Source organism: Pelecanus crispus, chromosome 1 (genome assembly GCF_030463565.1).
Source record: "Pelecanus crispus isolate bPelCri1 chromosome 1, bPelCri1.pri, whole genome shotgun sequence".
NCBI classification, from domain to species: Eukaryota; Metazoa; Chordata; class Aves; order Pelecaniformes; family Pelecanidae; genus Pelecanus; species Pelecanus crispus.
The window spans coordinates 117,556,300-117,580,460 of NC_134643.1; the positions used below are offsets into that span (position 1 = coordinate 117,556,300).

The following is a 24,161-nucleotide window of genomic DNA, read 5'->3' on the forward strand; positions in this document are numbered from 1 at the left end:
TTTCAAAGCATGTAATATTTATGTAAGAATGAAATACCAAGGAAAACCAGTCTCTGCATTTCTAGTGCCACCCAATTTGCTGGTGGTAGAGCAACATGAAGAATACAGTAAAAACCCAGTCCCATATTAAGATTACTGTGGAAATTCACCTATGGGATATGTGGATGGTTGTCTCTGTCATTTTAGAGAAGAGAGATACACATTTTGGGATTTATGTAGCAAATAGCCTCTCTCTCTCTTCCTATTCTCTCTCTTGCCTCCCCTGAACTGCAGTAAGTATTATTACTCCCCTATCTGTTTCTATCATGAAAGGGAAAAAAATACGCTCTTCTATTAAGAGGTACTCACATTGTTCTCGTTCTGTCCTTTCATTAGATCAAGAGCCTTGTGATACGATATTCATCTCATACATGTAGCGTATTTAGTATTTGTGATTGTTCTTGTGTTTGGCAATTCTCAGATTTAAGATTGAATTGCTTTTTTTAAAAATCTATTTTCAGCTGTTGATTTTTGTGATTTTTTAGGAAATGTTTGGTTAAATTTTCAATTATTTTATTTTTAAATTTTGAAAAATTCAATTATTATTATTTTATATAAACCATCAATAAATAGGAAAGACTTCTTAAAAAATAGGCAAAGGCAACTCTGGTCATTTCTTCAGTTTAGCAACATTTTAAAAAGGTTCTAGGTTTTCTGAGATTTTAAGGGAGCTGCTAAAGTAGTAAGGCCTAGCTAATTTGGAATTTCTTATATCAGTAACAAATTGTATCATCAAATGACTTTAGAGAAGTGCACATAACAGGGCTTACAGATGGTAAAGGTGCAGCATTGTTACAATTAAGCCTTTCAAAACAGGTTATTATAATTAAAGACTTAAAAATAATAAAGGAGGAGAAAATTGTAGTTTAGAAGGGAAAAGTACTTTTCAATTATTCATGTTTTTCTTTAAAAGTGTAAACTTCATAAAATAATGGTAAAAGAAAATACGGAACCTATTTTGAATAAATTTGCATTTTTTACATAAGGTTTGGGTTTTTTTTTTCTTAAAGCATTTGCCCACTGGTATATTAATATAAAATTAAGTGTAGTCATGTTAGAGACTGGTGAATCTGAGGATGTTCATCTTTAGCAATGCCCTAAAAATAACATACTCAAAGAATGCCTATTCTGACATTGTTTTTAATGCACTAAGTTCAGGTAGCTACTCAAAATGACAACCTTACATTCTTCTACACTTTGGATCTTAAAAACCAAGATCGTCTTGTGTTATATGTTCTTCTGGAAAAAAAAAAAACCAAACAACAATACAAAATGTCTGGGCTTTACTAGTGTCTCTAGGCCTTGGTTTTTTTCAGGAGATACTCTATTGAGTTTCAAGTCTTTTAACCAAATTATTCCTGGACTTACAATTCAGCATTTGTAGGATATTAACATAAAATAATTTCTACAATGGACAAATTATAGAAGCTAAAGTTTTATATACATTTCCAAAAACATGGGGTAGAAGAAAAAATATAGAAAATGAACATGTTATAAAAGCTGCTTTTTCGAATATATTTACGTGTTTTGAATTTTAATGGTCAAGGATGTTTTCTCTTTTGACATTTGAGATTCTTCTTTGGATGGCAGAAAGCAGAAGCTTTATGAAATAATGCACCAAATATAATATGATTCAATAATGAATGTATTACTCATAAATGTATTTCATGATGTAATATCAGAACACACCAGAGGTACTTGACCAACATATGCTTATCCTTTTTTATTGAATATTTTCTTGAAGGAGACAATAATTTTCAAAGTCTTGCGGTAGCATAATCAGGCTATGTACAAAAAGCAGTTAAATATTTCTTTAAATATGTGTTTTTACAACTTTCCATTATAATGCAAAATGAAAGGATGAAAAATATTATAACCTAAGAAATGCTGAAGTCTTTATTCTTTGTACAAGAAAAGGAAACCCACTGATAGGTGGACTACAATTGGTATTATGTTACATATCGGAAAAATAAGCATAACATGTAGAAAGAATCAAAGGCATTTTTCTTAAGGAAAAAACTCTAAGAAAATTTGTACAGCATCTTAATCTCATGCAATAAATTGAAGACTTCAGTAAATTTAATAGTTTGGTTTTAGCTATTAAGGAGTTCTCAAACTTCAAGCACTACTGCTAGTATTTCCTTTCAACAGAACTTTTTGTTTTCTCTCTGATTCTTGACAAATTGGAGATAAAATCTGAAGTAATTCTTTGTAATTTCACATTCAAATCTCAGCAGGTTCAGTTAATTTTTTTTATGTAAGTACATTAAATTTCATGTACTTCATGAAATCACAGAATAATTTAGAAAGAAAGGGACCTTGTGATCATTGGCTCCAAACCCCGTGGGTCACAGCAGGACCAGCTTCAAAGTTTTGTTAGGGTGCTCAGGGCTTTGTCCTGAGTTTGGAATCACTCTATGAATCGAAATTCTGTATTTAGGTGTGTGTGAAATGAGGGGTTTTTTAAACAAGGTCCTGCCTGTACTGTTTTTTTCATGCATTTTTTTTATGCATTTAACGGGTTTTTTAGGCACATTATAGTAGAGAAAGGATTTTCTGTAACCCAGGTTTTTAAAGTGCTGTGCTATGTGTTATGCCTGGTACTGATGCTGCTTTTACAACATGTGTCCTTAAAGTTAGAGGTAGTTATGTACATGCCAGTGGTAATGAGGTAATTAAAACTTTACATTGTCTATGTCTGTGTTACACTTTTTACTTTTGAATTGGCTATACCACTGAGAAAGCATGCATGCACATAGGCAAATCTTATTATAATCCTTCGAGTCAAAAAATATTCAGTAAATTTAAAATAAGGCTATTCCATTTTCTTTTACTTTTTATAATATATATGATGTTTTAAGCAATGAAATGGTGATTTTTTTATGTTTGTGCAGTTTGGTTTTTGGGTAAAACTACTGAACTTCCTTTTCTGTCTTTAAGCAAGACTTTTTGATAGACCTCACATGAACAGACATTCTTTCAGAAGACTTTAGAAGTTTGTAGTGCATGGTTTTCCACCAAGATTTCAGAAACACTATCAAGCAAAAAGATATTCTTTCTTATGCTAAAATACAGCAATTACTGTATCTTGTTATTGTCATGGGGAGGAAATCTAATACATAGATCAGTTAGAATTCTCATGTACTACATCTTAGGTTGTAGGTTTTGTACTTCTGCTTCTTTTGTACTGAAGCATGAAAGTATGCAACCTGTTGATTACTAAAACACTTTCTCAGTGTAGCAATGCTTCACCATTAAACTGGGAAGACTTTCAAATGGATTCCTAAGAGATATGAATCCCATATAATTCAATACTTTTCTTAATGAGTTTAATGATTAAGAGAGTGTATCTTCATAATTTGTAGATCAAACAGAAATAAATTGCAAATATTTTGGTAGGCTAAGTCAGCATTCAGAATTATTTTAATAGTTGAAAATCTTCAAGGCAGAATTCATGAATGTCTAATGCCAGCTGTTAAAGCAGAAGGAAAAACACATTCATTAGCCTGTTCCAGTGGGAAAATACTTTTTTAGTAAGTATTTGAGACATTGAATTCCTGGGCATATCTGTCAGATTTGGTTTTGTGTGACATGAATTGTGATCACATTCAGTTCTAAAATGACACTTGCTGTTCCTGAGGAGTGTTTCTCCATGTCTGAAATATTATGTATGTACTCCAGAAATTTAGAAGTACCTAAGTCTCAGAGATTTTTGTACGTTAAATGATGCAATAAGTCATTCAGAAAACATTTCTGGGTTGTGAATTCAGCTTTAGAATCTGGCTCTCCATTTAGCAGACTGCTAGGCAAGCAGTTTAAGACCATTGAAAACATGGATTAAAAAAACCTGTAAAACCAAACCCAAAAAATTTGTTGTCACTTTATACCCAACTAGTACCACAGCAATTGTTGCACAATATGGGGAATCTTAAAATGTCACATTGATTGTCACATTGTCAAATTGACTTAAATTAGTGGTTTAATTTCAGAAATTGTCTGTTGTCAATAGGCAATAATTGATAATATTGTAAAAAAAAATTTGTGGATCATTCCTGATATCAGTTAATAAATATACTTATGATACTATTGCTAAGCCTAAACTCATGGGATTTCTTTTTCAAAAGAAACTGCATATTTATTTTGATTCAGAAATAGTTTTCTCAACTTAAACCTGCTTTGAAATTATATGAAGGCGGGAGTTGCATTTATATATGTTATTAAGCTATAATGATGTAAGATGCAATACAAATAGCACAAATCAAAAGTTCTTAATTTTAATAAGCCTATATTCTTAGGATAAAATGGCATGATACCATTTGCAACATGTCACACAATTAAAAAACAAAAAAGAAGTGAAAAAATGGATGCAATTTACCACCAATATAGATTACTATTAAATGGTAGGAAAAAGGCCACTTTTTATCCAAATTAATTTGTGTGTATACCTGCATGTAAGAAAGTTATTCAGCCCTCTAATTCTGTCTCTATACTATTCTTGGCCTCCATCCAGCTTAATCTTTGCTGTATAAGTCTCATGTGGGTGGAAAGGTTGGATCGTAAATAGACGTCTTAAACTAAATTACATGGATGGATTAGACGGACTGGAAAGGTTTTTATACAGACCTGAATCATCAGGAGAATGAAATGTACTTTTCACATTCAAAGGTGAATGAAATGTCATGAGAAGAGAAGAAAACCCAGAGAATTTACGTCACAGCATGAGTTCATAATTAAAAGCAACTGAGTGTTATGCATCTGTAACCACTGCCAATAAGTGAGGTTACTCTTCAGTAGCTTGTAATTCTGTGTTTGCAATGGCATTTAGTCAGTCAAAGCTCATTGCAAAATGTTATTTATGTTCGAGTGGGGGTTTTTTAAAGACTCAGACTTGAAAATCTGTAAGAACAAATGCAAGATACTTTGATTGCAAGAAGTTTGCAGCAAATAGTTTAATAAGCAATTAAATGGAGAATCAGTTATTCCAAATATATTTCACCTGGTCTTTCTCTTTTGTAATAACTCTTGGCTATTCCCTATTCAGACTTTTTCAGGTTTTTATGATGGCACACTCTCAAGTAAATTTGCAGCGAACATGCTGATCTGATGCACAGGTCTTACTGATCTGGCTCATAATGGTAAATCTTGTTAAGTAAAGAGTGATGCAACGCATATTGGATATGAATAACTGATATGAGATTCATGGTGCAGCTGCAAATTTTGCCTTTCAAATCTCTATTGTATTCATTTGCATTTATTTTACATTGCCAATCTGCTTACAAAAAGGTAAAGTACATTTATGGAATATTTATGTATATATAAACTTCTGCTGCATTTTGTAATACAGAACAGAAAAGTGTTCCTGCAGGATATTCTTTAAGTATTTTCAAGGTCATCGCATGACAGAGTAGTTATGAATGGAGTTTTCCTTCTGCCACGTACAACAATGAGCAACAGAGAAATAGCATAGCCGTATCTGTATTACATTTCACAGTATCATTAAATGAATCTCCTTTTTATCACTTTTTTTCTCTCTACGCGTTTCTTTCTCCATTGGCAAGAAATAAAATACAGTGTTCAGGAGTAGGATGGGGATGAGGAAGAAAAAGTTATGAATGGAAATTATCTTTGCATGTAAGAAGCAAAAGAACTGTTGCTGAAATCATCCTTCACGTCAGCCTTCAGGTCTTTGCTTTTTCACAGTAGTGAATGTCGTAAAAGACACTTTTGAGATCACATTTTAGTCCCTTGCTTGCCACTGTGAGGATGGCCTCTGATGATAGCAGTCACCAGGAGCTGGTTTATTCTTACTTCAAACAGTGATGGTTAGGTTTTTGCCAGCTCCTGCATTTGGTAACAGAGCAAGTAGAGTCTCTTTTTTCTCACACTTTTCATGCTCCAGAGTTGAAAATTGCATGGGTTAGAGGAATGAAAGGCAGAACTCCTGTGGCATAACCTGATGCCTAGGTAGCTCCTAAGACTGCAGCAACATACCTTGATCATGGGACGATTGGTTTTAATGAGAGCTTCCAGTTTAAAAAATCAGGTCAGTGATAATATACATTTCAAGAGAAGCACATAGGAGACTACTTTTGTTGGCACTCATTCTAAGTGGCTTGTTTGGAACATAAAATTGAGCAAGTGAAATAAGTAGTTTAGAAAAGAGAAAATCCTGCATTCAATTTCTAATAATGAATTCAGTGGTATGTTACAGTACATCATTCTCTGTACATAGGTAAAACTGAGAAAAGGCATGTCGATTTTATATATGTTCTGTTTATTAGTATGCAGAATTATAATAAAATTGAAAAGTGTTGGAATTTTAAATAACAGTCTCAACTGAGATGCAAGGCTTGCTAACACATTAATTTGCCTATAAAAAAATCTCTACTTCTCTGCACGCAGAATTAGAAATTTCATACCTTTGTGCTCTGCAGATATTCCTTTGGCTTAGCATTAAGAATTCCTGAATTCTTGATAACTGTCTCGGAGCTTTGTAAGAGTACTGATATATTTGTAGTAATGAGTAAAGAGTAATTAATTTTCTTAGGTATTTTGGGTCCATCTGGTTAAGAAAGGCCATCTCTTGTTTGTATCTCTAACACGGTGCAGTTTTGTAAGACCATAAGAAAACTAGTAAATTGCATGAAACATAAGAAAACTATTCTGTTCTGTTCTAGCAAATTACTTGAAACATCTTAAATCTGTTGCAAAGTCTGAAAGGAACAAAAAGATCATTGTAGCTCTGCAGAACTTGGCTGACAATAAGAAGGTAGTGCAGGTGTTAAAAGTAAACAGCTGTCATTATTTTCTTAGACTTGGAAGCGTTTTCTGTGAGGTTTTTTGCCTTTTTTGTGGTAAAAATAGAAGATATTTGGACCACTAATCAGTTATTAGTTTAGGGTAAGCTGTTAGTTTAGATCTGAGTTATACCCTTGTCTATTAAAAGCAGTCACCAGGAGCTTACCCAGTCTTACCAGCTTCAAATGGCAGTTGTATCACACTGAAAGAAACTTGCCTGCTCAGCCTTTTGAAAAGATACCTGAGCTCACTCTGTGAAGTCAGTCAAGTGGAGACCAGCTCCAACTCAAGCTGTGCACCTGGGCACAGTTCTGTCCTCAGATTGGCAAGCCCCGTTAGCCAGTGACTATGGTGATGCAGAACTGTGGAGTCAGACTTGACTTAAATGGGAGGGCTTACAGACCCACCGAATGTCAGTGTATTGCAAGAATCTATACCAAGGTTTCCCATACCTGCCTTTCTCAAACAGTGATACGGTCCTCAAAACTGTATGGCCTTGCTACACCATTAGCCAGCATGTACACATTCAACCTACCATATTCCAGATGCACCACGGAAACTACTGTGGACTTCGTGATTAGAAGATACAAACTTTGTCTGCTATGAATTCAGGTGAGGCCTACCTCACCTCTTTCTCCAGATCTCTCAGTAATTAAGAACTCACAGATGGAGTTTTGAATATAAGAGACCCTTTTCAACTCCAGCTTTGTGTTGCAAATTTCAAATGGGCTGTTAGCTCACAACAGGATCTCCATTATAGGAACAGAAGAAAAATGGGCAGGAAAAACTGAAATAAAATTAATTCTTTCTGCCCTACAAGGGAGTGTAAGAGATTCTAGATTCTGGCATATATGAGAGAGACTGGGATAGGATACAGTTTGATTTATACAGTTGAAGAATGAATGTAGCAAGCAAAGAAGAAAGGAAGGTATGCACTCATAGCTAACCCCCAGCCTCCCCCCTCAAAATATACTCCCGCCTCCAGTAATCTAGGGTAGATTCCAGAACTTGATATAAGACAGGGAATACATTGTGGCATTAGCTAAAATCTAACAACCAGCATGTTTTTTGTAGTCTCCTAATAAATGACATCCCTGTTCCCCTTAGAAGACCCTGGTTTATTTTCTGGGTCATCGTCATGGTTTAACCCCGGCCGGCAGCTAAGCACCACACAGCAGCTCGCTCACTCCCCCCAGGTGGGAAGGTGGAGAGAACCAGAAGGGTAAAAGTGAGAAAACTCATGGGTTGAGATAAAGACAGTTTAATAGGTAAAGCAAAAGCCACATCTCATGGGCAGGCAGGTGTTCAGCCATGTCCAGGAAAGCAGGGCTCCATCATGCCTAACAGTTACTTGGGAAGACAAATGCCATCACTCTGGACATTGGCCACTTCCTTCTTCTTCCCCCAGCTTTACATGCTGAGCATGACGTCATGTGGCATGGAGTATCCCTTTGGTCAGTTGGGGTCAGCTGTCCCGGCTGTGTCCCCTCCCAGCTTCTTGTGCTCCCCCAGGCTGCTCGCTGGTGGGGTGGTGTGAGAAGCAGAAAAGGCCTTGACTCTGTGTAAGCACTGCTCAGCACTAACGAAAACATCCCTGTGTTATCAACACTGTTTCCAGCACAAATCCAAAACATAGTCCCGTACTAGCTACTATGAAGAAAATTAACTCAATCCCAGCCAAAATCAGCACAGTCATCTCCCAGTAAGCATTGTTTTTAGCCTTGATGGGTGTTCAAGAAGAGACAAAAGATGGGATAGATGAAACAGCATAAATGATCTTAATAAGGGCCTTAATTGCCCTTCCGCAATGAGATTAACACAGTTATTCCTTTACTATGTAACGTACTAGAATATATTCACTCAATAAAGTATTACTTTCTTAGAAGACTTAACTATATTGTCTTTATGTGTTCATATTGCCCGTGGAAGTTCAGGTGTATTCAGTGGCCTAGAAATTTTTGTTATAGGAGAATTTTAAAATTAATGTCTACAGAAAATAAATTTGATTTATGGAAAGGTTTAACTTCTTCAGATTTTATATTTAGCAGTGTAATTTGTACTATTAAAATTGCAGCAATTATAGTCACATAAATATTTAACAATGAACCCTCATGCTGCTATACTGGGAACTTCAGTCATATGTTAGAAAGCATTTTGAACAATACCTTCTTTTTGCATGATTGGGGGAATATCTGGTAGCAGTCCAATCCCCATTGATTTTACTGTATTGTTTTATTGTTTCATAAAAAGTTTTAAGTGTAGCCCTTTTCAAGTGGCTGGCTGTTTCTTCAAGCAGTAGACTTTAAAATCCTTGCATTAAGAACTGCACAATAGTTTTATAGCAGAGGAGAAGATGGGGTTCCAAGAACCGACGTAGTATTCGCCTTTAATTTATAGAATCATAGAAAGATTGGTTGTACAGTACACCTGGAGTATATCTGGTCCAGCCTCCTGCTTGAAGCAGGACTGGTGCCAATCCTAGATCAGCTGAGGCATGGCTTTGTCTAACTCAGTCTTAACCCCCAAGGATGGAGATTCCTCACCCTCTTGTCTTGGTGTAACCTGTTTCAGTGCTTCATTTCTCTCCCAGTGTATAAGTTTTTCTAATACCTGGTCTGAACACGCCAAGCTGCAGCTTGTGACTGTTGCCCCTGTTATGCTATTTGCCACTGTTGGGAAAAGTCTCACATGGTTGTTTCTGTCTCCACTGCACAGGGATGGTAGGTGACTGTTCAATCACCCCTTGGCATTCTCTTTATCAGACTAAATAAGCCTCGGCATCTATGTATTGTTCATGTGCCCTAGGCTCCTCTGCTTGGACCCTATCTGGTTGCTTTTTGTTCCTGGACATACAATCCCAGGTTTGGCCGTATCAGCACTAACTAGGGTGGGACAATAAACTTCCCTCAATCTATGGGCTCCAAATACAGCCCAATTAGGTAGTCTGCCATGCTGGTGGCAGTGAGCTATGCAGCCTTGTCTGGATGTGTTGGCCTGCTGCACGCAGCTGTTCCTACACGAGCCTTTCAGCCTGACCAGAAAGACCCTTTCACCCTTGCCCCAAAGACGGACAGTTATATTGAATCTAACTGAGGTTTCTATTGGGCATGTTCTTGGTGCCTGCATGCATGAACATCAATGAATAGGGTTAGCCAGATGAGACTCTGCAGTCTCTGTTTCTGCAGCTATTTTTCCTTCAGTGGAATTAGAGAACTGGGATTTGGGCTTGTGTGTTTTAAACTACAAGAGTGTGATCGGTTCTTCTAAGGTCTGAGCCAAAGTTCACCAGTCTCCAGGAGATTCATTTCCGTAATTTTGATTGACTTAACTTAATGCTTCTAAATTTTAGGATAACAAAAGATTAGCCATTAATGAAAGTTGTTTAATTTACCGTCAAATAAATTTCAACACTTCAGATTGCCCACAATCCTATGCACAAAAAAATTGAAAAAAGTATTTCTTAAAAGCTGGTTCTAAAATAATTAATTTAATAAATAGAATGAAGGCCTAATGAGTACTTGGAGAAGACCAGACATTTTAAAGGTTAGCTTATTCAAAAAGCATTTGGTTTTGAAATGCACTTAAATTGTGTGGTTTTAAAGCTCAATATGTATTTCCATTTTAGCCTATTGAATTGTAAAGAATTGGTTTATTAAGTATGCCTTTGTTTTGCTTAACAAGATCTTCTTACAAGGGAATATCAACTGTTTTAAGCATTGTCTCTCAGACTTTAAATAAGGTGGTACCTAGTAAGTTTTTAATTGTCCATTCTTTCTTTCTTCTCTCCTTTCCCCCTTCTGTTTCCTTCTCTCTCCTCCCTTTCCTATTCCTTCCCCTCCATTTCCCTTCCCTTTAAGATATGCAGGTACCTTTTATGGAAGTTAACTTCATTTTTAAAGATTTGATATTAAGCGGTTGGCTTTGGTCATCATAAATGTAGTATAGGAAATTTTAAAACTAAAAAATTGGAGAAGAGGATAGGAAAGGGATGTTTGGGGGGTTTTATTGGGTTTTTTTTTTCCAAAAGAGGTATCATCCCAATACTTAGTAAAGCTTTGGGTATCTGTTTATTTTAATGTATGTTATTACAGTTGAGGGAAAGACGCACATCTTGTTAGCATGATAAAAACATGTTGGCTTTGTTCCCTGCTGCAAAAAATGTAATTTTGTAAGTAAGATACTTCTTACTAAAAATAAAACCAACATCTAATTTGCTTGTGTACATTACGGTTAAATAGAATGCAATCAAAATAGCAACATAAGGTAGTTATAAAAGAACAATAAGTATAAGAAACAATTGAATAAAAGCAGTATTGTGTCAAACTTGAAAAAAGGGAAGCTGACTTGTGGAGCAAAGTATTGGGTTATATAAGAATATAACAAAAATAAAGGAATTAAACATAAAGGAAAAATCTCCTACATCAGTTTCAATGCTGATAATATGAAAAATTGGGAGAGTTAGAAGAAAAATGTATTATTTTATGGATAGTCAGTATATCTATTGCATACTCTTTTATGTTCTCATTATATATTTAGAAATTCACATTTTATACAATTAGAAGGTTTCTGTATGGAAAGGAAGAATAGCAAGTTGGAATTAATAGTGATAACACATGTTCTAGAAATTTTGGCAATTTTTAACTATGGAAAGTTTGGTTTTGCTAAAACTGTGCAAAAAACCATTAACATTAAAAATAATACAATCTTTAATAAGAATCTCTTCTTCTGACCTACCCCACCTTGTACATACATCAGACTAAGGATGTGGCAGTATCTTCAAACCTTTTCCAAGAAAAGAAAGACCAGTTATAAGAACAGGAAGAATAAAGCTTGATTATGGTAGGCAGACTTAACTAAATAACTAAAAAACAGGAACAGATTTACTCTCCAGGAAGCTGAAATTGCAAGGGGTAGAAAGCAAGGAGAAAACTGGTTGGATTCACACTGTACTGTAGTACTGTAAGCCAGGAGAATGGCTGTATACATTCCTGTCTTTTGGGCTAGGCTATGACATACTATTATCCAAGTCATCTGCAACTTCAGTGAACTAGAGAAAATAGCAGCTAAAAAAATTTTAGTTAACAACTGAATTACAGATACCTGAAGGAACTACTTCAAATTTACAAGAAATATTTTGGTAGTAATACAAAAGGATTCTGCCACACACTGAAAGCACTTTAGACAGCTATACGATAAAAGTAAAATTAGCAAGTTTTTGTTTAATTTTAAGTTAGAATGTGTGTTTGAAAAATAAATTCTATTTTATTGGTGATAGGAACCAAAATGTAACAAAGCTAGATCCTAGTTGCACAGGATTATTGAAAGGATAAGAGGCTAATCAGTACAAGTGGCAGAATTTGGTCATAAAATATTCTGTATTATTGCCAAATAGGTATAACACAAAAATTTAAAGAAGATATCATGATAATATGGCCTCTTTTATCAATGGGAGTACAAATACCTTTTGTAAGCCTATAGCCTAAAAATATTGCATACAATTAATAATTTTTAATTTTTCTTTAACACTAGTTTGTGTAAATTAATTATCTGATATGCAGTTCATGCAAGTATGTTTCTGTTCTGAATAAGGTTATGGGAACAGTTTACTGATACAATGATCCATCTCAGTAAATCACTTTTGTTCCAGGAGTGTTTCTCCTAGGATTATTCTTTTTTTAAACTGTGTGCTATGCTGTGATTTAGATTAAACAAAGGTTGAATGAAGGCTGCTTTTAAAATAAATAAACTAGAAAATGAACTTCTAAAGAAAACCTATTCATTGTTACATCTTAAGTATGTTAAATGACAAAACCCATCTTCTCAATTCATGCTGATTCAATATATTATAAACCATGTTGTCAGTCTACAAATTTGCTTTTTTTCTAGGGCCTTGGATTACAGTCTTGCTTCCTTTATTTTTGTAAATTTATAGCACTGTACATTTTGTAATGATAATTGTCCCATATATTACTATTTTCTTATTAGTTTTATTTCAATAAAAATAAGTATCAAAGATAATCCCCTGACTGACTGTAGAGTGCTGATGCTACTTCTGGTTCAATTTGTGTACTGACATCTCAGAATCCTACCCAATAAAAATAAAAATTAAATATATGGAGAAAAGGAGCTTAACAGGGTAATTGTGTTTTGGGGCCTGTACACAAAATATTAAAGCAATTTTTGCCAAGTTAATTTTTTATATCAACTGTTGAATACTATTCTGTAAGGAAATTATTCACGTTAGTGAACATTATATTATATTAATTTTACCTGATCTACCACACTATATATCTTTAGTCACAGGTAATTGTTTGTATTCACAATTAATTAAGCAACTACAAATTTTATTCCAAAATAATGCAGTAATTATACGTTATAGTGCAAAGAATGATGGAAGTTCCTGACAGAGACATTCTCTCTGATTTTTAAAAAGGTTACATTTGTTTCTGAGTATACATTTTAGGGAATGAGTTAAGGCTTGATCCTGTCTCCATATATATTAATGGAAGTTATGCCAATGATTTCACTGGCAGTAGGATTCACTACCATTATGTTTTTTCATATAATGTGCAACTTGAAATATTTGAATTATTAAAGTTCATTTATTTGTGTTAGTTGAATTCTGTCGTTATAGCCAGATGTTTGAATCAGTATTTATGAAATTAATTGTTATTTGGGCACGGCAGACAGATGGAACTGAGGCAGAGTGACTGTTTCTGCATATGAATAAACATTTTCCCTATTGTGTAGCAAAATCCTTTATTTCTTTCCTGTATTTCTCCCCCATGGGAATTTCTAACTTTTTGTCAACACTTCTGTGAGCTAACTCGGTGAAGCTCAGCTAGAAAAAGAGTTTTTATACTCTTCCTCCTATTGTGCTAACACATAGATTAAACAAAACCATGTTGCTCATGCCAGGCATACAGAGGTTTTGGGAGAAGTTCCTCAGACTGTGTGACATCTAGAAAAGACTGAGACATTTGTACAGAACCTTAATGCTATACTACCATAGTATATATACTACCTCACCGTTCTGCTCACATGTCCTACTAACATAGGTTCTCACTGCTCTCTTCCCATGTCTTTTTCTTCTGTCCTTAAAAGAACATGAGTCATCATCACAAAGAGAAACCTGTTTAAGCTTCATAAAAATGCTATTCATTTTTTCCTCTGAAAGAGATTCAAGTGTTTCAAGAGGACTCAGTTTTTCCTTGAGAGTAGTAAAATATTGAGTAAAAGGTGCAGCAAAATGCTGCTAAAACAAAACAATTCATTTATTAACCTGCACTGTATTCGATCTGCATTCAATCTGCATAATAATAGAGATTCAGACTAGAGGAAAATAAATAGGAAAAAAAAAATCCAAAAATTTGTAATGCTGCTTTGACAGAAATTTCACACTGCTGCTACTATCTGAAATATATATGAATGATTATGATATTTCAGCAATGAAACGTCTCAGCTACTTTGTTTCAAAATAAATTTATATCCTACTTTAGTTAGATCTGACATCCTCAGAAGATTAAATTTGGAACTGGAAGAACATTGTTCTATGCAACAGGTAGCTCTCCAATGAGAACAATGTATTGATGTGATATTTCTGTTAATTAACCTCATATAAGATCTACTTTGGGATTAATGTAGTGTAACTGTACTATTAGTTCCCCTAACCTTCCTTGCTTAGGCGATGGTTTATGTAATATATCACAGTCTTTAAAAGATTTCTGAGGTAGATTTCCTTTGGTGAAAAGACAATTTAATATGCCAGTCATTTCCCCCCTCATTCTACTGTAATAAGGTAATATAAACAACCTACCCCTGAACGAGAAAAGCAGCTGGGGATTTTTGTTTTGGTTTTACTGACTTGGATTTATGGTACAATTTATTTCGTGGCAAATCTTGTATCAGATTTTGTTTTCCTATGCTTCATCTTGATAGCAGTTAAAATTCTGCAACAAAAAAGTAAGCTTTTCTAGCTGAAATGCTTACACTCTGTATTTGAAATAGTATGGAGTTCTGAATTTTTGTCTATTCTAATCTATTTAGTATAAATTTGTTGGGTTTTTTTTTTTTCTGTACTGTGTTCATCCTTTAATGTTTTAGATTTGCTTGCAAATTAGAAGAATCTGTATAATAAAAAATAAGGACTTCAGTTTTAATGTTGCTTAAACTTTAGGATTCTTGCTGCAGAATAGGTTGAACTGAATTTTGCTATTCAGTAAGGTTTAGCTCTTTTTGGTTGTGTTGTTTCTTTTTAAAATCTGGTATATGAAATTAAAAAAATGCTCCTTGCATACACTGTCAAAAAAGTATTTATAATTTTGTTTTAAACTCTCCATACAGTATATTAAAACAAAACCAAAATAACTGGTAACTTCTTCTGTAGTGATCTCCTTGGAGATCCATGTGGAGGTACCACGTGACATGCAGCCTCCCCGTCTGTCTTCGTATAAGTGGAAGACACTAGGGTCTGAGATGTTGTGCATCTTGTTAATTGAACCCAGCAATACATGCAGAGTTCACAAGAGAATCTTCTGGTGTTTTACTTTGGAGTAGTTCTTTGAAGTCTACGCCTCAAATTAACCAGTCACTATGTGAATAATCCCAGCAAAATCAATTAGTCTACAAAATTGAATGCTTCAGATAAGTCATGCAGATACTATGATTAAAAAGACAACATAAAAACAGATAGGACAGGTAGAAAAGGACTGAAAAAAATCAAATAATATTCTGAAAGAAATAAAGGAATTTCAGTATATTTGGGACTTGATATATGCCAATGAATATGCCAATGGCATTCACACATACAGTATGCGGTGGACCAATTTTTTCACATTCATATACTGAAAGTGAAACTCCTGTATTTCTTTTGGAATATTATTTGAAATTTTACAGCTAATTTTGTTAGTAATCATTGAAAACTGTAATCAAAATACCATTGTGGCCAGGGCTGTGAGCTGTGGACTACTGTAAGAAGAGGTTTGTTTGTATATCGAAAGATGAATAAGCTGATTTTATACTTAAATGACAGATATGTATCTTAAAAAAAAAACCCAAATTAACTAGTTTATTAAGTATTTTCTTCCATTCTCAATGTATTTCAAAAATGTAAAACATTTAGCAAGCAGTGAAACCTTTCATTACTCTTAGATTACTTTTAAACCCTGCACTTTTGTTACATACTATGGGATAGTTCCTTACTTAATTATTCTAAATATTTTTTTACAACTGGAGTATTTAAAGTATTCTGATCAGTAATGGTTCTTTTCTTTGTTTTCCAGGAGGGCATAGTTATAATTCTATTTCCTATGTATAAAATCTATCCACATCATACCATCACTGATACCAAGTGGTTCCAGTTTTTGAAGACATATTATGCCATCAGATTTAGTTGGGTTAATTCCATAAATGCATTTGTAAGAGTCATTGCATCTAATGCTGTGCAGGGGATTTTAAAGTAGGCACTGATTCTTTAAGTACTTAATATATGAGTAATTTTATTCATTTAGATAGGCCCCAGGAGTCACTCAAGTGTTTAGAGAATCAGATCCTTGGGTTTTATGTAGTTAACACATTCGTGTTTTATTAAGTGTAGACTCATAGTCATGCTTTTATGTTGTTTATATTTTAAAAACATTTACAGTAACACTAATATTTAGTATGTCCTAAGGTTTATTCTCAGTGAATTTATTCAGCCTCGGAAAGTAAGTATGGCTGAAAGGCAAGACAAACACTGCTACTGCTTAGTTTAGGTTTTAAATTTCATCTTACCATAACTGAATTTTATATATCATAATCCTTCTTTTCTCCAAATTCTATTCTTATTCTCGTGATGGTACTTTATTTTTTCATGACACAGTTATACTTTATAGTTTAATATTTTTAAGTCTCATGAAAAAGATAAGGCTAAAATGTGCTGGAAGACATACAATTCTACTGTTTTGTTTACAAGAAAGCAGTTATCATGTTTCAATGGCAAATTCAAGCAAAGTGCTCATAATAGAGTTACTGTTTTTCCAAAATTCATTAAATCCCTTTAACTCCACATGTAATGGGACCTCTCTCTGTCTGCTGCAGAAACTAATGAAATAGAAATTCTAATAAATCGGGACTCAAAATAATAACAAAGAGTACTGACAGAAATAATTATACTTTCATTAAATATAGAACTTGAAAAGCAAGCCTAAAGCAACTATTAAAATACTCCTCTATAATGAAAAAAAGCAGACTCCCTAGAGACTGAGGAAGAGACTACTGGCTCTTTCTCAAGACATTACAATTATATATCCTCTTGTGAGATAATACAGCCCCTGCTTTTCTGGGCAAGACAAATACTGATGTGCTTCAAGTGAAGTCCATCCAATTTATGCCCATTCCCCAGTATGAATCTGACATCTGGAGAGCTCATCACAGAGCTGGCAAACAGCAAGCAGGCAATTGCTGTAGAGACAATAAAAGGAAGCTTTCTTGTAAAGGCAGGGTAATGGTCCAAGAACTCTGTGTGGACCAAATTTTCCAGGTGCATATTCAACACTGATATTAGTAATATACACTACTATGGTAATATATAGTACTGCATTCCCATGAAGTATCCTGGAATCTAACATCCTTTTTCGGATTTCGTTTCTAGATTTGTTGCTGCACATTGCAGCAACAATAATCTTAGTGCTGTACAATATTCTTTTTTGGAAATATTCTGTTTTCTGCTTCTGATGGCATCTCCAGGTAGAATCCTAGAGAGAGGTTCAGGCTGTGTGAAAGATTGCTGCCAGGGATTCAGTCTTCGTTTCTGAAAGCAAGTCCTAAGTTCAGACCCGTTGGCTTCCTAAATCACTTTTTTTTGTTATAAATTAATATGCATTTCCATACACCTCATTTTAAATATGTCCAAACATGGCTAATTCACTTTCAGGTCCTTCGTAGATAACTCAGAATTCTTCCTTTGATCATCATAGCCACCTGTCATTTTAGTTCTTGAAAACACAGTTGAACTGGCAGAGCACAGCACCAGTAATCCACCACTAATGTGCACATAGATGCATCCAGGAGTGTAGACCAAAGATGGTTGATACTGCTGTCTATGAGGGAGAAATGGCAAGTATGGACTGTATGAAGGTGGCTTGAATGTACGTCAGATGCCCATTGCCAGCCAGGAGAAAGGAAACTTCCATAATTTTTTGCCAGACTCATGTCTCCTGTGCTCACAATCTGAACATAAAATATCAGTCCCCATCAAGGTCCTTACTTGTTGCCTATGGCTTCTGTAACACTGGTACTAAATTCCTTCAGAAGCATAAATTGCTCAGTTGCAACAATGATTTTATGCAGATTAAAAAAAGGGCTATTAGCACTCAACAAGAAAGCTAAGTTTGGAACCACAGGGCTATTAGAAAATGGGACTCTTAAGTTGCAAGTGAAGCAAAGAAATTATGAAATTTGTTGACTTTTTAAAAAATTTGTTCCTTCATCAAATTTTGTTCCCATATTTTTTCTTCCCTTTCCTTTAGCAATGGTTGTTCTCAGCAATTTGGAACCAAATACAACATATGAAATCAAAGTAGCTGCTGTAAATGGAAAAGGGCAAGGAGAGTATAGCAAAATCGAGATCTTTCAGACCTTACCTGTCCGTGAGTAATACCTGTGCTATTAAATGATCACCTAATAATTTCAAGTATGATTCACTGTGGATAAAATGTTTTATATTTATACACTACTTCCCAGTGTATAACATCAGTCTTTGCATTGTTTCTCAGAAATCATGTTTTGTTCCTCTTATTCCCTCCACCAAGTAGTATGAATGAATGTAAATTGGGCAATTTTTCCCATTATCTATATTTTTGACACTCGGGCAAATCATTGTTTAGTATTCAACAGCACACACCATGAAACATGATAGATTAAGGACAACTTCTCATTTACACCAAGGGTATTATAGACATCTGTGAGAAATTAATTGGCCCTTTCTGGAGACATCTCTTCAGCAAACTATGCTGTCACAAGTTTTGCAATTTTCAAGCCTCAAACAGAAATCGTAAGCTATGGAAAAATGGTGAGAATAAATTGTTTTAACTACGATTACATGCAAATGATAAATGGTATAAAGCTAATTCTATATTTGTAGTAACCTTTGTAGGCAAGAAATTCAGATTTAAATATTAAGAGCTAATGAAAAATACTTTTCTGGAATTACTTTTAAAGAGAAACAATAATAAATAAATTAAACAACAAGGGAAAAGAAAAATAAAGGAACTACCAGATGGCACTGTATAGTACTCAAACAGAAATACCAAAATACATAATCAACTATTACTAGACTAGTCTCATAATCTGTTGCAACTGAAGTGTTTTCTGAGTAGGGCATAGCTGAGAATACTGGCCCTAATGGAATGAACAACAAAAGTCAGGTGACTACAAAGAACACAAAATATTCCTGTGTTACTATATTGTGTTCTTATTGATACATTTCTTCTGTCCAAAACTGGTAACTTGTCAGATTTCAAATTTCTTTTTGATTAAAGCATATGCGTATTCTAAATATATTGAATGACAGATAAAATAATTTGCTATTATTCATATGGAACATCATACCTGATAAAAAAGTGATAGAAACGGATAGAAATTATATGTATGTCATGTAATAGAAAGCTAGACGAATTCTATGTTGAGATCTCAGTCAGTTTATCTTTACTATGATAACGGATAAATGTAAATATTACAAATATTTCTAAAGGAATTGTATCTCTGGGTGAATGCAAATTTACAGATATTTTGAAGATAAGACACTTCAGTATGACAACACATGTTTATTTAGGATCTGATCTAAAATATTATAATAGGCATTGCGTATAGAAATTATAATTAGTCTGTGAATTTCCATTAGTAAATTGGCTTAAGCTGGCTGTTAATCCTTCAATTGTACATTTAATATTATTTTTATCCTTTCATTACAGAGAAAATTGGTTTTGCTTATGGAAATCTTGTTCTTTATATTTATTCTTAATATAGACTATTCTAAAAGTATCTAATTTTGCCTTGGCACATTTATCAAAGAGTTAAGTTAGCTAATATCGGTATTACAGTTTAGATCTCACACATGGGACTAACGCTCATGCTTAATGTTAAGGTTGTTTTCCTGTAAGATAGTGTTACTCTTAAACTTCAGTGTAACTAGCAGCTCACCAGCCTTGCTGAATTGATGGCTAAATCACTTCTGAAGTAAATTACATTTGAACCTGTCAAAAGTTGGAAAGTCTCAAAGAAACAAATACTTCTTTCATACTTGATGTAATCTTCCTTCCTTGTGTGAGATAATTAATCTACATTAGAACATATGTTAAGCAAAATATTTAACACACTTATTAAGGATGTTCTGCAGCGCTTGGAAGGATCATGCTGATTTTAAAGCTTTTGATTAGCAATCTTGCAGACAAGCTCCCAACTGTAAATTAAGACTTTTATAGCTGAACTATTATTATCTACTGTTTTTTCCCTTGTTTAGGGGAGCCAAGCCCCCCTTCAATCCATGGACAACCAGGAAGTGGCAAGAGTTTTAAACTTAGCATAACTAAACAAGATGATGGAGGTGCCCCCATTTTGGAATATATTGTCAAATACAGAAGTGTAAGTATTTCGGTTAATCAAAGTAGGTGGGTTTTGCTTAGTAATATCTGCTTTTAATGTAGAGAAGACTGTTGATATGACTTGAAATGCAACAAAATGGTTCGCATACTACAAAAAGAAAAAAAGATGTTTTCTCTTGTGACTAGGTTGCTAATGCTAGATTATAAAATTAAAAAAAAAAAAACCGACAAAAAAACAGGAAGAAAAGCACCCTGCTCTTCCTAAATGTATAACTGAAAGTTCATTCTAACAAGAAAACTGTATTCGCTGGGTTTTTTTACATGGTAAATGAGGAACGTTCTTGTTCAGCTTTCAAAAGTGCAGTAAATTAGCAGACATTAAAATTACATAATTAAGGGTTATTTAACCTGTTACAAATGCATCTGTATTGGTAGATAGCATCCTAGAGATAGAAAGCTATATTCCAGTGCTCCAGCTTAATTTTAAATGAGATTAATTATCTGATCATGTTTCATATTTTCTGTCTTTCTAGATTCCAAGGGTCAGCTTAAAAAAGCTAAATAATTGAAAAATTGTTAGGACTTTCATGAGTTTCAGTGTACATATCAGTTCTTTAACAGCCATCGTGCAGAGTTTATTGGTCTTCTGTCAGCTAGAGTCTGATTTGGTGTTCTCACCAAATCCAGCAAGTTTAGAGAACAGGCTTTTTCTGCAATGTGTAATTTCTTTGTCTATGAAAAAAAAAATGTGGGTTTTTTTTATTATTAAAGTAGCTAAAATATCCTTCATTTCCTGATATACTATGTTTAGAAATGATTGGGTTGAAGAAGTAACTACACAGCTGGCAAAAGCAATTAATTAAATTGAGATGTGTGCATTTTCTAGTAACTTCTTTGTGTTCTTTTAGGAAGATTATACTACTTTCATCTGACTAGACCCAGTAAAAAGACATTTTACCAGAATGCAATAGCAGATTTACATGTCCATTTTGAGAGTCTAAAAGAGTAACATCAGATATTCAGATATGTTAAACAGAAGGTAGTGAGGACTGTGTTTAACAGAAATAAGCAATCCTTGAGAAATTAAATGCAGAATCTGTTTTAGTGTTCCCAAAAAGAAAAAGCCAGTTCCTTATTTTGTAATAGTTCCTGTCACATTTCCTGATGTTTTCTATAACGTAACTTTTTGATAATATTTCTGGGATTATCCAAGTGCTAAACCTGGCCTGTAAAATGATTTTCCTAAGATAAGTATAACCAAAGAAGATCGGTAGCTCCAAATCAATTGAGAAAACTTTGGTAGAGCTTTTAAGAGTAGCCTGAGAGAATAACCAGAAGTTATTTTGATATCGCTGATCCCTAAATCTTAATTGACCTTCTTAAATGACTTTCAGTCCAGTGAGTACAGTTGGCATAAAAGAAAAGTAGCTGGAAAGAAGAGAGAGGGTAGTAAAATATGCAATACACGATACAGTGCAGTTTTGTGCAATTGTGCTTCCTAGTTAGATTACAATGCCTCCAAGTATCTGTAATTGAGAATATAAGAAAATAAACCATTTGGGTATAATATATGCATGCAGTATAGGGAATTCAATCTGTTTCTGTGATTTAAGCAAGCTAAATTATTTTGGATCTATCCTGAATATTTTTGGAAACCTGATTTTTATCTAGTGTTTTGACTAAAGTACAATATTATAGTATAAAAGATCACTTTTCATGTGTATTGTTGAAAGATAAATGTACAGTTTAAGCAGTAACGGGAAACTTAATAGGTTACTGAAGAAGATAGCTTTTACTTGGACCTCAAATCCATATCTCCTTAAGCTTCCAATTGAAAAAGCAATTTGCCTAAATTAAAGGCCTTCCTACAACAAAAAAGCACAATAATTTTTTTTGTGTTTTAATCAGAATGAATGGATGCTATTTAAAGTTCTTAATTATCTGTTGACTGCTTCTCTTCTATCTTCCCCATTGGTCGTATTTAATTAGCTTTCTTATAACTCTTGCCAGCCTCATTATTAGCACCTGGACCAATGTATTTGCTTGCATGTTTAAAGAGAAAATTAGATAACAAGCTATACATCAGTGGCTTTTTCTTCTTTGTGTTTCATAACAGCTTATGTCTTATTAAGAGTCAGTTCCCTCATATTCAAGTTTTATCAAGATTTTTTTTTTTTTTTTTTAAACGGTGAGAAGGACGGCCTTTAAGATATTATAGCAATATTATAGCCTGGTTTAGGGCAATTGGTAAGTTTTATTTTTCTGGAAATCACGTGTTTCATTCTGTCAAATATTGCTTTCCTAACATTAGTTTATTCATATTATGGGCAGGACTTACTAACTGTAATCAGATAATAAGAAGCTTCACGTTTTGTTCTGTATTCCAGAGAAGTAGGTACTATACAATTTTTATGAGTAGGAACCTCAAAGTGATTCATGCTGTTGCACAAAGAAAGTCAAAACAGTCTTACAAAGCTTCACTGCTGGAGGCAGAAGCTGATGGCATATATTGACTTCAAAGTTACCTTAGGAAAGAATAGGAGGAGAGAGAGAAAGAGAAGGGAAAACTGCTCCCCAGTAGCCAGCCGGGAAGAGCAGTGAGGAGGATTCCCTAGACAAGCATCCTGTCTGATGCAGGCTGTGACCGCCCCAACCACATTTCTCACGGTAACTGTGTAATTTTAATGGGGACCGACTCAAGCTCCCCTTTGGTTGTTCCTGCTTATGGTGCTAGTAACATTGGTTGGGGCGCACAGGATGATGCACTGGTGTTGCACAATGGATGTTAAGCTTCACGCATGCAAATTACTGGGGAAATGCGCACTGAATTTGTACATGGCTATTAGCTGCTGTGTTATATAGTACTATATAACATATATATATATGTGTGTATATATATAACTATATAACATATATATATAAGTACTATAGTAATAAACTAAAAGTTAGAGGGGAGGGTTGAGGAGATTGGACAGACTAAGGGAAAAGTGAGGAGGTAAGGAAGCCCAGGAGGAAGGAGCACCTGGGATACAGGGGAGACCTGCCAGGGCAGGTGGGTGACGAGGCACAGACCTGCAAGAGAAAGGAAGGCTACAAAGCAGCTTTAGAAGATATTACACAGGTTAAGCTTAGTACCAGAAACAGCATGCAAACAATGTGTGATCACCATACAGGGATAATCACTTACACATGACTCTGATAGTCGCAAGCAAAAGTTTGTGCTTACTGCTCAAGTGCATTTTGACCGTGACGGATATTCAGTAGCTGCACATGTTGCAATTGTGAATTTGTGCTTGGTGCGTAATGTTGCCCACTGTTCCCTGCAAATACGTATCAGTCTATTGAAGAGATTTTTTCCCAGCCTTCAGTTACGATTTTGGTACCATATCCTGAATTGCTTCATAATGCTTAAAAAGCAAGTAATGAAATAGGCTTGTTAGTGATTGGAAAAGAGAATTCTGTTTCTATATTTCCAGGTCACAAAATGCCAACAGTAAGTTAGAAAAAAAAAAGGGGGAGGGTTTTTTTTTGTTTGTTTTTTCCCTGGCATGCCAAGTTTCAGTAAAAATTTGGAATTAGAATGAAGTAATAAAAATATCTATCTTTTATGGTTACAAACTTTTATGTACAAGCAAAAAAAAAATGATTAAAAACCTATTTTGAAAAACAATAACAGCGTTTAATTTATTTTTTCCTTTTATGTGCATAATGATGTTTGGAGGAAATGTTCAAGGAGTGATTAGT

General features: G+C 34.3%; 1 protein-coding gene across 1 annotated transcript in view; it reads left to right on the plus strand.

The window, feature by feature from the left end:
- The window catches only part of NCAM2 (neural cell adhesion molecule 2), a 487,115-nt gene that overhangs the window by 422,555 nt on the left and 40,399 nt on the right, over positions 1-24,161 (plus strand). The window contains 2 exon segments of the mRNA XM_075712794.1: positions 18,345-18,464; positions 20,336-20,457. Coding sequence (XP_075568909.1) covers positions 18,345-18,464; positions 20,336-20,457 — 242 coding nt within the window.